This window comes from Manis javanica, chromosome 16 (assembly GCF_040802235.1).
Source record: "Manis javanica isolate MJ-LG chromosome 16, MJ_LKY, whole genome shotgun sequence".
In the NCBI taxonomy this organism is placed as follows: Eukaryota; Metazoa; Chordata; class Mammalia; order Pholidota; family Manidae; genus Manis; species Manis javanica.
The window spans coordinates 52,604,908-52,619,878 of record NC_133171.1 but is presented as its reverse complement, the minus strand read 5'-3'; the positions used below and the strand labels follow the sequence as shown (position 1 = coordinate 52,619,878).

The 14,971-nt window shown below is 54.1% G+C and overlaps 1 protein-coding gene across 1 annotated transcript in view; it reads right to left on the bottom strand.

Annotated features, from left to right (window-relative positions):
- Nucleotides 1-13,480, bottom strand: part of MDGA1 (MAM domain containing glycosylphosphatidylinositol anchor 1) — a 52,116-nt gene extending 38,636 nt beyond the window's left edge. Inside the window, exon 1 of the mRNA XM_017657702.3 lies at nt 13,348-13,480. Coding sequence (XP_017513191.3) covers nt 13,348-13,414 — 67 coding nt within the window. The 5' untranslated portion in view covers nt 13,415-13,480. The remainder of the gene's footprint in view (nt 1-13,347) is intronic.
- Between the last annotated feature and the right edge of the window lie 1,491 nt (nt 13,481-14,971).

The following is a 14,971-nucleotide window of genomic DNA, read 5'->3' as shown; positions in this document are numbered from 1 at the left end:
AAGAGCTCAGCAAAACAGGTTGGATCTGAAAAAGCAAGACTGATGGGTTAGGCAGCACCTAGTACAGGCAGTCAGTGAGCCCCCCACTACACACACATACGACCCCTCCCCTAGCCACTTCAACGCACACCCACCAGCACCTGCTTCTCTCTGCCTGAGGCTATCTTCACGGCTTGAGCTCACACTGCCTGTGCAAGCAGTGGGCCACGAGTACCAGGAAATGAAGACTCCCAGGAGCAGCTGTCAACCAACAACAGGTGGGAGTGGATGTATACATGCCCCAGCTTCCTCACCGTGGGGGGTGGGGACTCTGAAGTGTGTGGTTTGCATGGTGTCAGGGGGTTCCCTGGGACATGGTGGTGACTGGCTTAATGCTCCTTTTCTTGGTTCCCTTTGCTTCGCTGTCCCACATTCCCATTTCCCCACCAGAGCTGCCCAGCCTCACCTCCCAAATCAGCTCCCTGCTCTTGGCTCCTTATCTCAGGGTCAGCTTCTGGGGAACCCAAACTAAGGCCATGAGTCCAAACCACTTCCCCTCATCATTGTGTGCACTTTTAAATCTCTCATATGGCCCCAACTCAGGGCCCTCATATTGCTTAACAACCACATATACAAACACCAAATACTCTATGCTGCTCCCCTGCCTCCACCATTACTTCCCTGGAAGCCTCCTTGTCTGAATGCTGACACTTCAAGATCCAACTCATCCGATCAACCAACCTGGGCCCGGGAAAAGGCCTGAGGACTGCTGGGTGTTCCCAGAGCAACTTTCTGGAAACAGCAGCCATGCTTCTGCTGGTAACTTCTTAATAACTCTAGAGAGGAATGTGGGCAGTATGACAGAGATGTCGGATCTGGTGGAGGTGGGCAGCAACCTCCAGTCCACATCACCAAGCTGGCTGCCTCTTACAGCCACAAGGGGGGCCTCCCAGGGCCCCCGTGACATTTCCATTAAGGACCTCTAACGTCTAACCAGGAGTCCTAGACCCAGACGAGCGCCAGATCCTGTAGTCCAGGAGCACGGAGGCCTGGAAATAAGAAATAGGGTTCAGAGGGGCAGGGGGAATATAGAGATGTGGGCATAAAATGAGCTTATAAATACCATGCAGACATGTTCTGGCTTCTCCTGACCTACAAAGTGATATAGGAGAATGAGAAAGATCCAGCTACAGAGTCCCTTGACGTGGCCTTTAATTTCAGCCTTGACACCTAACTGCTATGTGACCTCGACAAGCCACTTGACATCTCTGGTCTCAGTCTCTTTCTGCACTGAATCTCAAAGATCTGCTTCTGGGTTGCTTAAGGCAACTGGCTGGCAGCTGAGCTCACTCCTTGCCATACCTTGGGATCCCATCTCATGGCCTTCTCTGTGTCTACCCTGTGCCCTTATTCCAGAAAGAAGAGTAAAGCCAGGCCTTGTCACCTTCTGCTTGCCCTGGGGGCTTAGGTATTTTGCTAGAAGATAAACTGACCTCTCCAAGATGCCCCTGTATTTTACTGGAACACCAGAACCAAAACCAGGTAGATGAGGCCACCAGAACCCAGTTCCCAACCTCTATCCTGATGTCCCTTTTAGAGATAGAAAAACGTGCCTTCATTAAGGGTTTCTTAAGACTCACACAGGGAAAGTCTCAAGGCCAAGGAGATGTTCAAGTGCAGCTCACAGGCCTCAGCTACAAGCTGTCTGGTAAGAGAATATGTTTTAGCAAAGTTGAAATAAGGTCAGACAAGGAGAAGAACTTCCCAAGAATGAAAGTCCAGAGACACTGAGCAAACAGAGTGGAGCTACCTGGGCTCAGGTGAGTGTGGGCTCGCCTGGCAAGCAGAGAGATGACCCAGATCACCCCTTAGTACTCTGGCATAGCCCCTCAGGGTCTATTTCTAAAAATCAGGAGTGTTCACAGAGCTCCCCTAATGACTGGGGCTGAAAGGAACCGCTTGCTAGTGGAAAAGGGGTACCAACCAGCAGACATCAACAACCTCATGGAAGTGGAGAGGTGGGAACAAGAGTGCTGGCAGATGGGAAGTCAGCCTCACATGAATGTCTAGGTGACTCCAAGCAAGTTTCTTCCCTGTTCTGAGTCTCAGTCTTCTCTAAGCCTTTTTCTAGCCTTCCTCAGAGCAGCCAGAGCCCCCTTCGCACCTAAGCTAGGCTGGTTGGGTGGGGCGAGGGTGGGGTGAGGGTGTTCACATCCATCTGAGTCTTCCCTCATTTCAAGAAATGCCAGCTGACCCTGAGGTGGTGATTTGTGGTAAAGGCTGCTCGTTATCTACCCAATATCCATTCTCCCTTCTTTCTAATGAAACCCTGATATTTTCTATATTCATAGGTGAGAATATGCCCATCTAAAAGACTGTATTTCTCAGCCTCCCCTGCAGCTAGGAATGGCCAATGAGATGTAAGTAGAAGTCTTTGGGAGGAGGCTTCTGGAAAAGATCTTAAAGGAAACTGACTCAGCTGGTAAGCCTGCCCTTTTAAACGTTCCTCCCTTCTTGCTGTCTGGAATATGTCAAAGGCCCCTTGGTGACAGAGAGGCACAATTCTCTAAGGCAGGAGTTGCCAAACTTTGCTGCCCACTGGAATCACCTGGAGATCTTTAAGAAAAAAATGCTGATGCTTGTCTCTCACAGCCAAACATTCTGATTTAATTGGTATGAGGTATGACCTAGGCATCAGTATTTTTAAACACTCCCCAGGTGATTCTAACATGCAGCAAAGTTTGAGAAGCACCACTCTAAGGAGAGCAGAGCAACAAGATGAAAAGTGCCTGGATCTTTAGTGCCCCAGGATCTGTGACTGCAGCTGCCACCAGCCTGCCCTAGACTTGAGCAAGTCAACTTTAATTTGCCAGAGCCTCTGCAAGTCAGGTCTTGGTTCCTAGCAAAAGAGCGTGATTCCTAACTCATGTGGGACTGGGGATTCCTCGTGCTGCTCCCATCAGCCTCCACAGAACAGCTGGGGAGCAAACCATGGCCAGAGAGTGGGACCTCATACTTGGGGCAGTAGGCCCAGATTTGACATTGGGCAGCTTTGAGTTCAAATTCTGATTCCACTACCTGCTAACTATAGAACCTTGGGCAAGTCACTCAAGCTGAGCCTCAGCTTCTCCATTTAGAAAATAAGGGCAGTGGAAAAGACAGCATTTTTCTCCACTGCAAGCACCTTGGGGGCAGGTGCCCCTCCCGTCTGTAGCTACAGCACTGTTTTGCCTGAGGGCTTCAGCCCTGGAAAAGTCCACTACGGACTCAGTGAGTCCAAGAAATGACAATGGAGTGTTCTTGGAGTGTGGATAAAATGAAAGTTCCTGTGGCCAGGATTCTCACCTGGCCCTGGATGGCTAGCTCACTACACACGTGTGGGCAATATAAAGAGCTCTGCCCAGTGCTCTGGGGAACTCGTTGGCACGACTACAAGGCTGCAGGAGAGCAGAGCAGAGGCTGGAGTGGTGGCAGTGCCGAGGACAGAGGCCCAGAGGCAGAGACCAGCTTGCTGCATGCAGACTCACTCTGAGTAAACAGGATTTTAGTGATTGGCCTGCCACCATAGGAATAAAATTGGGTATAAACCCTTTCACCCCAAGAATGTTCTACTGTCATTCCTTTAGTCACATTGAATCCACAGTGCACTTGCCCAGGGCTGAAACCCATTGGCAAGACACGGGGTAAAAGGGTTTATTTATACCTGGCTTTATTCTCTCGGAGGTAGGTTGAGCACTAGAATCACAATAACAGATCGGCAATCCACCTCCACTGGAGCACTGGGAGGAGCTCTTTATATAGTGACTCAGTCCATAATAGCTCATTGCTAAAGGGTGTGGAAGCAGTAGCCTAGCAGTAGGCCAATTACATCATCAAGTAGTTTAGGGTCAGGTGAGGATCCTGGCCATGGGAACTTCTATTTCCCAAGCACCTACACCCCACCAGACATTTAGCAGACACTCATTAAATATTTGCTTGGTTTTCATTGAACTACTGTGATGTGGTCCAGCTCTGAAATTTCCATTTTCTCTAAACCAAAAAGAGAATAAATAAAAGGGCCACATTTCAAAAAGGTAACAGAATTTACCTATTGAAAAATCAATGAAAACAACATTTTGGGGCTTTTTTTTTTTTTTTTTTCAGTTTCTCTACGTTCTGGACTGAAAATTCCCTGGTTAGAAGCAAGGAGAGGAGCCAGTCTCCCAAACTCCTGGCCTGGACTTTCCAGTTAGAACTATTAAGCTAGAAAGTCCCTGCTCATAATTTAAAAAATAAGTGTGTGTGTGTGTTTTCTTTTTTTAAGATGCCAGGGTCCAGATGAGCTTGGTTGACCTAGAAAACCCAGAAATGCCCCCAGAAAGCTCAAGGAAAGAAGACATCTGTTTGGGCCTGACTCATTCGGGTGCACCGTCTACACCAGCCATGCCCAGGAATCAACTGGAGAGCTCTTACAACCATAGCTGCCTCGATGCCACCTGCAGAGTTTCTGACCTGTTGTTGGATCAGGGAGCCAGGCATCTGTTGTTGGGAAAAGCTCTCCAGGTGGTTCTGGCTTGCCCCCGGAGTTGAGAACCACTTCTCTGCACAGCTTCTAACCCTCCAGATAATCAGAGTAGCTCAGCTGAGTTTCTAGGACTGGAAAGGAACCAAGAGCCTGGGGGGTAATCTTCAAAGTCAGACAAGCAGCGCCCTCGCTGCCTGCCCAGTCCCATGAGGTCACCCACCCCTGCAGCCCCAGCTTGCCACAGGCAGGCGGGCCAGGCATGGGTATGGGGAACTGCCACACTTCTCAAAAGCGCAGCCTGCACCTCCTGCTTCCACACACCACCCACACCCAGGGCTTCCTACCATCTGCCTGCCACCCCTTCTGCTCTCCAGAGACAGAGTCCTCATAGTTTGCCTGAGACTTTACAAAGTGCTATCACTGTCGGGCTTCTCTGTAAACCCAAGAGGTGGGTGTGCCTGAACCAGCCTTCCAGATAGGGAAACTGAGGCACAGAGAGGTGAGGCTATTGGGCCAAGGTCCCTCAGAGACAGGATGCCCGTTTGAGTTCAGCGTCATTCCTGTATGGCCCCTGCTGTTCAAAAAGCCATCCTGGACCAGCAGCATCAGTGGAAAAAAATGAAGGTTCCTGTGGCCAGGATTCTTACCTGGCCCTGGTTGGCTAACTCACTGCACACCTGTGGGCAATATGTTAGTAACTCTGTATAAAGAGCCCTGCTCAGTGCTCTGGGTGCCCGGTGGCATGGCTGCAAGGCTACAGGAGAGCAAAGCCGAGGACAGAGGCCCAGAGGCGGAGACGGGCTTGCTGCATGCAGACTGGCTCTGAGTGGATGAGATTTTAGTGATTGACCTGCCACCGTGGAAATAAAGTTGGGTATAACCCTTTCACCCCAAGAACATTCTACTGTCATTTCTTTGGTCACATTGAATCCATAGTGAACTTGCCAGGGGCTGAAACCCACTGACAAGGCACATGACAGCACCCAGGAGTTCATTAGAAATGTGCAATATCAGCCCAGTCCCAGACCCATTGAAAAAAAATCTGCCTTTTCACACACCCCCAGAGGATGCCTGCTGGACCTTGAGGAGCCCATTCTGTGTAGCAGCTGCCTCCCAGCCAACCTCCCAGTCCCCAGACGGCCCCTACTGCATCTCCTCCCCCACCTCAGATGGCCTTTCGTCCCACAGACTCCACATTCCTTGCCCTGTCTTTCCTGTCCCTGTCCCCTCTCGGTTCTCCTACCCCCTAATGCCAACTGCTCATGTCCTTCTCCCACTCCCAGGACACTGGCTTCAGCCCAGTCTTCTCTCTCTTCCCTGGCAGTTTTATTCTACCTCATTTCAACCCACATCGCTCTGCCCACATAAATTCAGATGTGTAAACCTGCCTCTTCCAGACCGGATCTCTCCTGAGTGCCAATACTCATGTCCACCTACCTCGTCAACATCTCTCCCAGACATCCCCCACACCAGAATCCCATGAGGCTCAAGACTGTGCTGGCACTGTCATTAAAGTAAAACTATTCATTGAGGCCTTGCTAAGTGCTGAGCATGGTGCTCAGGGCTTCCCAGGCACCGTCTCATTGCCTGCTACAAACCCATGTGGTAGGGGTGATCACTCCACCTGACAATGTGAAGAAGCCACGCCTTGGAAAGCAGATGTAACATCTCTAGCTCTCACAGCTGGTGCAGGGCTGAGCTGGGGTTCAGACCTGGTTTCTTACCCAGAAGCTCAAGTTCTTAACTACTTCTCTCTGATTTCCCATGGCCTTTGCTCTACCTCTTTACCAGTGTGTGCCAGGTCTCCCAAAGCCAAACCTCAAAGCTGTTTTCAGCTCCTATCCCCTGCCTACACTCTTCCTAAAGCACTTTTAGGATCTAATGATCAGACAGTATCATTTCTGGCTTTTTGCAACAATCTCTATCTGGGTCCCTTCCCCCATACCCAATGCCCTATAGTCTACTCTTTACATAGTAGCCAGAGGGATTGTATTAAAAAGGTGTTAGTTCATATCCCTCCTGTTCAAACCCTTTTGTGGCTCTCCACCTCCCTCAGAATAAAAGCAAAGGCCTTACATAGCCTTCAAGGCTGCAAAAACCAGGCCCCACTAACTCCCTAATCCCACCTCCTTCTCTCCTCTCCATCGTTCACTCTGCTCCAGCCATACCGGACGCCTTATTGCTAAACAAGTCAGGCATGCTCGTGCCCCAGGGCCTTTGCACTGGTTATTTTCCTACCTAAAATACGTCGGCTTCCTCCCTCTTCCCTCAGCATCTTCAGGTCTGTACCCCAGAGAGACCTACTCAAGGAGGCCCCCAACCACTGTTAATGAACTTGAACTACAATCCACCAATCCTAAGCCCTTAGTTGCTTTACTTCTTCTCATTGAACTCATCACCATAGCTTGCATTACATGCTTATTCATTAACTCCTTTTCTGCCTGTCTCCCATCAATTTGAATGTAAACTCCAGGGAACAAGAGTTTGTTTCTCTCACCAAACAGCTCAAGTGCTCCAAACAGAGATGTCATGCATGTGTGTCGGATGGCTGCCACTCCTCCTTTCTGTTCTCACAGCCACCCTGCATCTTGTTTTCACTACGACTTTCTGGGAAACTGCAGGACCTCCTGACCAGAACTCCCCCCGCAGACCAGAGCCTCCTCAAACACAGCTACATGACTACCCAGCCTGGAAGATGGCTCACATCAACTCATTTCCTTGCTCAAAACCCTCCTGACCGCTCCTCCCAAACCCAGGGTTCCAGCCTACTCCCACCAAGCACAGGCTTTGTAATCAGCAGATCTGGGTTTAAGCCTGGCTTTGACACTTAGACAAGTGGTTTCATCTTTTTGAGCTCTTAGTTTACTTATCAGTAAAATGGGCTGATGAACAACTTTTTCAAGGAGCAGTGGTAATGATTAAAGAAGACAGTGCAAATTTGTGGTCTCAGCCTGGGCAGTAAACACGTGATTTTTATTATTATTCCTTTCCTTTTCCAACTCTGCCTGCGCTGGTTTCCTTTCAGCCTATGCTCCAGCACAGCTGGTGCCCTGGCCCACCCAGGTCCTTTGGCCAGCATGCCTCTGCCACGGAGAGCTCTCCCCCTGGGATGCCCTTCTCAGTCCATCCTTCTCTTTGTCAAGGCCACTCCCAATGCCCCCTCCTCCACAAGGCCTTGCAAGTGATTTCCTCCCCCTTTGAATTCCCACAGCCTTTATCTGCCCTTACCACATGGCATTTATCAGGACCACCCAGAAACCACCATCTTGGGTATGACTCTCCTCCCCGTCTCCTCTAGGGCAGAACCTCTGTCTCATTTGGCTCAGTATCCCTGCCAGTGCTCAGAACAGGGCTTGCTCAAAGGGGGTACTTGGTAAATATTTCATGAAGAGTGAGGGGGGACGCCACACTGCTTTCCTACCCCCAAATCAGAAGATCCCCTGGGGCCGAATTTCAGAGCCACTTCTTATAAGGGATAAGACCTGGGGCAGGTCACTGAAACTCCTGGAATCTGTTTCCTCCTCCGTTCAATGGGGACAATAGAACGCACTAAGGTGACCTCTCAGAATGCCAGGGGAATCAGAGGAGGTAGAGGCATGGAGATGCTTGGGGAGGCACATGGCACTTAGACACCTATAAGGGATTGTTATAACAATGGTTCTGCCTAAAAGATTCATTCATTTTCACTGCCTGAAAGAACCAACACCAAATGCATGGAGGAATGTCAAGTGAATTAATTTTACTTTTTTCTTTATATTTTTATGCATTCTCTGATTGTTTTACAAAGAGCACGGGTTACTTATAGGCTTGGGGAAAGGGAGATGTCACTGTTTTACAAAAATCACTCCTTCCTGTTCAGCATTGATCTCACTTCCCATATCAACATTTAAATATAGTAGGGGCCCCTTAGCACCAGGTACCTGCCATCAGCAGGTGCGTGCCTAGAAGGCAGTCTCCTGGCAATAGAGAGGTAGCTGCTGCATCCTAAGTTCACAAAGGGGCAGCTGTGCAAGGGCAGGAGCCCCACCGCAGAGCTCTCCTATGGCCTAGGGTGCAGGAGGAGTATGGCTCCGGCCACAGGCGAGTGCCCTGGAACACAGGGTGGGGACATGGGAGCTGGAAAGGGCCTGGAGCTTCAGAAGGCCCTAAGGAGCCCCATGGGCTCCAGGCGGAAGATTGGTGTAACTCATCCCACCAGGAGGTTAGGCGGCCTAGGGAGCCCAGGCTAGGCAAGGAGCAATGTGGTGGCCAAGCCCTCCCCCTGCTGGCCATATCTGGAGTGGCAGTGCCCAGTAGCCGAGGGCAGAGTCCCCCAGGCAGCCCAGGCACCCGGAATTAGTCAGGCTCAGGAGTCCAGTGGCAGGGACCTGGCAGGGCTCTTCCAGGACTGAGAGTCCCAAGGTCCCATATCCCAGGCCCCCTGTCTTTGATGGGTGGGGTATCCCCTGGCCCAGCTCCCCAAGCTGCACTACAAGGGGTTGAAGGTGGTGCGGGGGGGGGGGGGGGGGTAAGCAGGGTAGTTGGTCATGGGGAGGATGAAGGAAGGGGTGGTGGGGAAGGGCCCCCCCACATTCCTGACTCTGTCTCATTCCTCCTAGACCCGCCCATGCCTCCTGGGCTATGAAAGAAGCCAGGGCGGCTACCACAGCCAGATTTCCACTCGTGCCCTCAGGTATTGATTTCCTGCATCATTCATTTGCCCAGCTTTGGCGGCTGTGATTAGCTCCCTCCATGCTCCCTATGGAGCACCCCCCTGCGACCCCCCCCCCGCCCATCTCTCCATGTTCCAGCAAAGCAGAGCTAATACCAGGCTCTAAATGAGGCTTTGCCACCCTGGCCCCAGCATCTCACAGCCAGGCCTGGCCAATAACAAGTGGACCTTTGGCATGTCCCCAGCTTGCACCCTCAAGGGTGCTTTCCTAGCTAATAAAATCCTCTCTAGCCCCTCCCGGAGCCCCCATCTAGCCACAAACACAGATGCCCCACCTGCAGTGTAGGCTAGGTTAGCATGCAGATCTAGACCCTAAGGGGGCTCTTCAGCCTCACACCTGGCCTGGGGAGCTCTCAGGCTGGTGCAGGGGCCAACATGAACTTGGGGGTTGGGGAGAAGGAGAAGACAATGCCGGCAAAGCAAACAAAACAACCAGGATTTGCAGGCACAGGCCCTTTCTCTTCCTCACTCATGCAGTTTCTGTAACTGAGAAGGAAGAAGGGACAGAGGCATGGACCATCTCGAGAACATTTAGAAAACCCAGAGCCTTCTGCTAGTACTACAGGACCAGTTTTCAGATGCAATGCCTTCTCCAGGGGGAGAGTCAGAGGTGGACAGCCAATTTCAAGGCATGGGGTAGGAACTCTAGTGAAAAATCCCAAGAGTGCCCACACCCAAGTCAACACCCATAAGATGCCACTGGGAGACACACTTCCTGCAATTCCTTCTCTGTACCCCTCAGAGAAGGGAAAAAAACCTGACTTGGTGATAATTCTGTAAGCTATGTTGCTCTTGTCAAATTATTCAACATCTGTCTTCATGTTCCCACAAAAATTAGCATAGGATAGTAGTTTCTGATGACACCTTTGGTGAAATATTTTGACTTCCACCAGTAAGTTGCAAACAACCTGTCTTAAGGATAATGTCAATTCCCACTCCAGCATATTAAATAATCCAGGGGTTAGTTGTGTTTTTGTAAAGAAGAGGCATCCCACCGATCTGCCCTGGCTGGAAGTCCAAAAGCCACGGGAGGAGGAGAGGAAGCCAAGGTGGGGGCGAGGGTGTTCTCTGATGCTATCCACATGCAGGGCACTCGTCAGTCGCCTGGCTACGGCCTTTGCCTCAGAACTAGCCTTTGGGGCCAGCCCACCCCTTGGCCTGCCAGAAGGCAGACCACAGGATCCACCCCAGAGCACAACAAACTGGGCCAGAAGACTGGGAGGCCAGGAGGGAAAAGGGGACCGGCTCCAAGTGGACCATCTGGTCCAGTACTCGGCTGCTGTGGCATCTGTGCCCCAAAGAAGAGGGAAGCCACCTGACCAGACTGAGAGCACCTCCCCAGCCCTACTGCAGACAGTGAACCTCAGGGCCGGCAAGAGGACCCTCAGAGGGAAGCAGGGCATATAGGGCTCGGGGCACTTGCCTCCTACCAGCCCAGCAGAGACCCACAACCCAAGCGCGATCCTGACCGGTTTGCCCTCCACATCCTGTTCTTCCATCATCTCCTCAGTTCAGCTTCTATGTTAATCTGCCCCTCCTTCAGCCACACAGGCATGGGGTGCAGGGGGAGGGGTTGGGTTTACCTCCCGTGGGGCACTTTTCTTTTGTGCCTTGAGTAAAACCTAACTCCCTTCTCACTGCCAGGGCAGCGCTCTGGCTGTCAGCTTCTCCTTTCTCCCCCTACCCCTGCTGGAAACCATCCTAGACAGACTTCCTGGAGAGAAAGAATTTCAAGAAGCAATTGAAATTTCAAGAAGAATTTCAACCTCCCGTAACTATGGTCCTCCATTCCCATGGCAAAAATTTGCCAAGGTTGGGTGCCAGGATGCAATGACAGACAAATGTGACCAACCTCACCTCTACAGTCTACTCATTCTCAAGCTGCTTCATCTGCTTTGGGTGTAGAGGGAAACTAAGGGGCAGAAGATGTAGCTCTCCATACTACTCCTTAACCCAACCCAGGTCTGCAATTGTTCCCCCTTCTGGTGTACCTGGCTGAAGCTTCTAGCATCACAAGGAACTCAACAGCTCTTGCCGGCCCCCTCCTCCCAGGTCTTCCCTTCTCTCTGTCCACTCTGATACAGTCTTTCTACCTGCAGTTACCCTGAGGCCCCAGCTTACCTGGAGCCATGCTCTAAAGGGAAGGTGAGAGAATGTCCAAGAGGCCAGAGTTGGTCCCAGGGCACCAACCCCCCTGATTTGCTCTAAGAGTAGATGGAACCCAGGCACGTGAGAGAGGAGAGAAAATACAAAGAAAAGAGAGCAGATAAGCCAATGGCTAAATCTCAGCTCCAAAGGACTCTGAAATCAAGATGTTCAGAGACCTCTGTTCCTCTCCCCCACCCCTGCCCTCACTGCTGGGGGTTCCACAGTAGGCTCAGAGGAGCTTCCTCAAGATGGATCCCATGCAGCCCTGGGTAAGGCTGGAGAAGCTGGAAGGGATGGAGGACAAGGATGGCCAGAAGATAGGCTTGCCAGATCTGCCCAAGGGCACTCGGCAGGAGGGGCACGGGGAAGGATGGCAGCAAAAAGGGAGGGTTTTGTCACTCTCCAAAGCTCTGGGGTGTGGTGAAAAGGAGATAAAAATCTCAGTGAGTCCCTCCTTAGGCCTCTTCCTAAGGAGGCAGTAAAGCTGTAAGGAAACCTTGGGGAGGAGGAAGAAAAAGGACCCGCAGACTCCTGGCGTCTTCCCTGACCTGGGGAGGCCTCTGGGGCCTGCTCAGTGGCCTCCTCCCGGCACCCCAGCCTCTCAGTCCTACTGCATTCTCCCTCCTTCGTTCCTTGTCTAGCCTATGTAAAGGCCAGGCAGTAAGAGACACACAAACTAATTAAGCAGCAGAGTTTGGCCAGATGCCCCGGCCAGTCTCCCTAGGGAATTAAGCCCAAGCCAGCTAGCTCTGTAGGGCCAGGAGCATGTCACCTGCCAGACACCCCTCCCTCTTTTGAGGCACAGGGACCTCCAGAAGTACTTAGAATCTGTACCTGAGGCTGGCAGCCGGGCTGGAAATGCCTCTGTCGTCACCCAACCAACAGAGCTGGTCAAACTCTCCCCTGATCTAAAAACGAATTATTAGGCCCTTTGCCCCAAATAAAGAGGTTAAGGGAACCCTACCCACCCCAGCCACAGATCATTAAAAAGCGACCTACACAGACACAGGACTGCAGCCAGAGGCGGTAAAGTAAGGGCACTGGGCCCCGAGACTGACTTCTTGTGCTGTGGAGTCAGGGCATTGCAGACTGCTAGAACTCGGAGGGAGGGCCTCTGAGAGAGGCGAGCCCTGGTGATCCTGAACGGATGATGTCCACTCTCAGGACCTTTCCCCGGAAAAACACGGGAGAGAAGGGAGAAGGAACCAGAGTACCCCTGGCGCGGGAGAACCAGGAGTGGGAACGCTGGAGCAAGGCTGCGTGGCAGAAGGCAGAGTTTGGCCACGTAGCCCGAGGAGTGCGTGCCGTGTTTGCGTTTCCTGGGGACGGTGGCTGAATGTGTCTGTGTGTGCGCGCAGAGAGAAGGAAGGTGGGGCTGGGTTCTTGTAGCTGGGAACCGGGGACAGGAAGAACTGATTCAGGAGAGGTCCGAAAAGGGAGGCCGGGGTCTTAAGCGCCCAATCCGGGGGATGCTGGCATCCGCCCTGGCTGTCAAGAAGGAAGTAAAAGAAGCGAAGCCGCAGCAAGAGCGGGGAAGGCGAGCCCGCCGCCCGGTCGCGGTGCTGGCAGCCAGCTCGCCGGCAAGCCGTGCGCAACTCCGGATCGTGCATCGCTCCGCTTTCACTCCTGAGGCCCAGCCAGGGTAGGACAAGGTTTCGGTACCCCAAAGCCGCTGCCCCAGCCCACGGTTTCAGGTCTGTCGGGGTCTCCCGAGCCGACTGGGTGCTCTGAAGGGTTCCGATCCATCCCCGCCGCTGGCAGGGTTTGGGCAAGTGGGTACCTCCCCCTGGAATCCCCGGCTTCACGCCAGACCCTACTACCCGTCTCCGTGCTCCGAAGCAGCTAGCTCCATCTGCTCGCGCCGTGAAAAGGGCGGGGACCCGGGCATCCGCTCCAGAGTCCGAGCCGGGGTCCCCACCAAACCCAGATAGAGCGCGCTCTGCGCCTCTCTTGCAAAGTTTCCGCGCGGTGTTAAGCCGGCGTGGAGCGGGACGCGGGCTCTTACCGTAGACTCCTTGTCCCCGGCAGTGGAAGGGGATCAGCGCCAGAAGTAGAAGGCAGGTCACCTCCATCTTCACGGCCGGTGCTTCATCCCCGCGAGGCGGCGCAACCCGAGAGGCGGCGGGGGGCGCATCCACAGGGGCCCCGCGATGCCCCCAGCGTCTCCCTCTTCCCTGAGGGGCGACGGAGGCGGCGGCGGCGGCGACGGAGACCGGGAGACTGAGGAGGCGGTGGTGGCGGTGGCAGTGGCGACCCGGGTTTCTTCTCCAGCGGGGCCGCTGTCCGCGTGGGGACGCAGGGGGCGCTGGCCCGGCCCCGGGTGCCTTGGCGCGCCCAGTGCAGCAGCCAGCGCCCCGGCCTGAGGAGCCCGGCCGCTGATACGCCGCTGGTCCCCAGGGCTGTCCGCTCAGGGTGCTGGACGCCAGGCACCTTTCTGCGGCGGCGGCGCTTCGATCCAACAGGCCACCGACGACTGACAAACTTGTTTCCCCGCCCGGGGGACGCCCCTCGGAGGAGCGGGGGCGAGGAAGCCGGGGACTCCGCTCGGGTTAATCCTGTCTCCAGTCCTGCGGCGAGCGCGCGAGCTCAATGGCGCTACCCAAGGGGGCCGGGCTGGGTGCCCTCCCAGAGGCAAAAGAGCCCCAATCCTCCCCACCCCACCCCCGAAAGGAGGGGCAACGAGGGCTGGGCTCGACCGAGGGGCTAGAGCCACGGGTCCCCGGGCCCGCGAAGTTAGCCGAGCCACGCGGGAACCCAGGGGAGGTATCGCACCGGGAGCCCCAGGGGAATCAGGAGAGCAATTCCAGCCAGGAGAGACCCCAGAAAGCAGGGCAAGGAGGAAAGTTTGAGTCGTTTGAAAAATATTCGCGCTCTCGGCGAGGCCGTGGCTGCAGCGCGGGGGTCGCTCGCCGCCTCCGCTCGCCGCGCTTCGCTCCTGCCGTCTGGCCGCGGCTGTGCGGTTCCCGACCTCGACACTCTCCGGAGAGCCGGGCTGCGCCGCGCCCCAAGTTGGTCGTCCCCGCCCCCGCCCGGCGGCCTTGGCCGGCGGGGGCCCTGAGCGGGCGGGGCCGGGCCGGGCTCCCGGGCGCGGCGGCCGCTGGACTCCGGGCCGCGGGAGCGCTCCGCTTTCTCGGCAACTTGGGCTTCACTGTGCTGCTTTTTCCCTCCTCGGAGCTTTTCATTCCGCGTTCCCCCCGCGTCCCTCCCTCCTTCGCCTCTCCTTCCCTCCTCCCTCCTCCTCGCGTCTCCTCGTTCGGTCTCTTGCTCTCCCACCCTTTGTCACTAGCTCTCCTGTTTGATTCCTCTCCAGTTAAAAAAAGGAGCCAATTAAAGGCAGCCCAGTTTGCCCGGCCCCAGCCTCTGTCCAATTTCCTCGCCTCCCCCAGGACCAATTAGAGAAAACAAAACAAGGCTGGGGTAAGCAGACTGCCTGCTTTCTTCTCTCTCTCTCCCCCTCTCTGCCCCTCCTCTTCTCTCCCGCTCTCCGCTCCCCGCCCCCCGGCAGGAAAATGTCAGAAAGCAGAAATGGATCCATCTATCCCGAGGACAGTGGCGGAGGGACGTGGGTTTCGGCGCGGGCTCTGCAGGCGCGCTCGCACACTCGCTCTTCGCCCGCCCTTGCACACCCA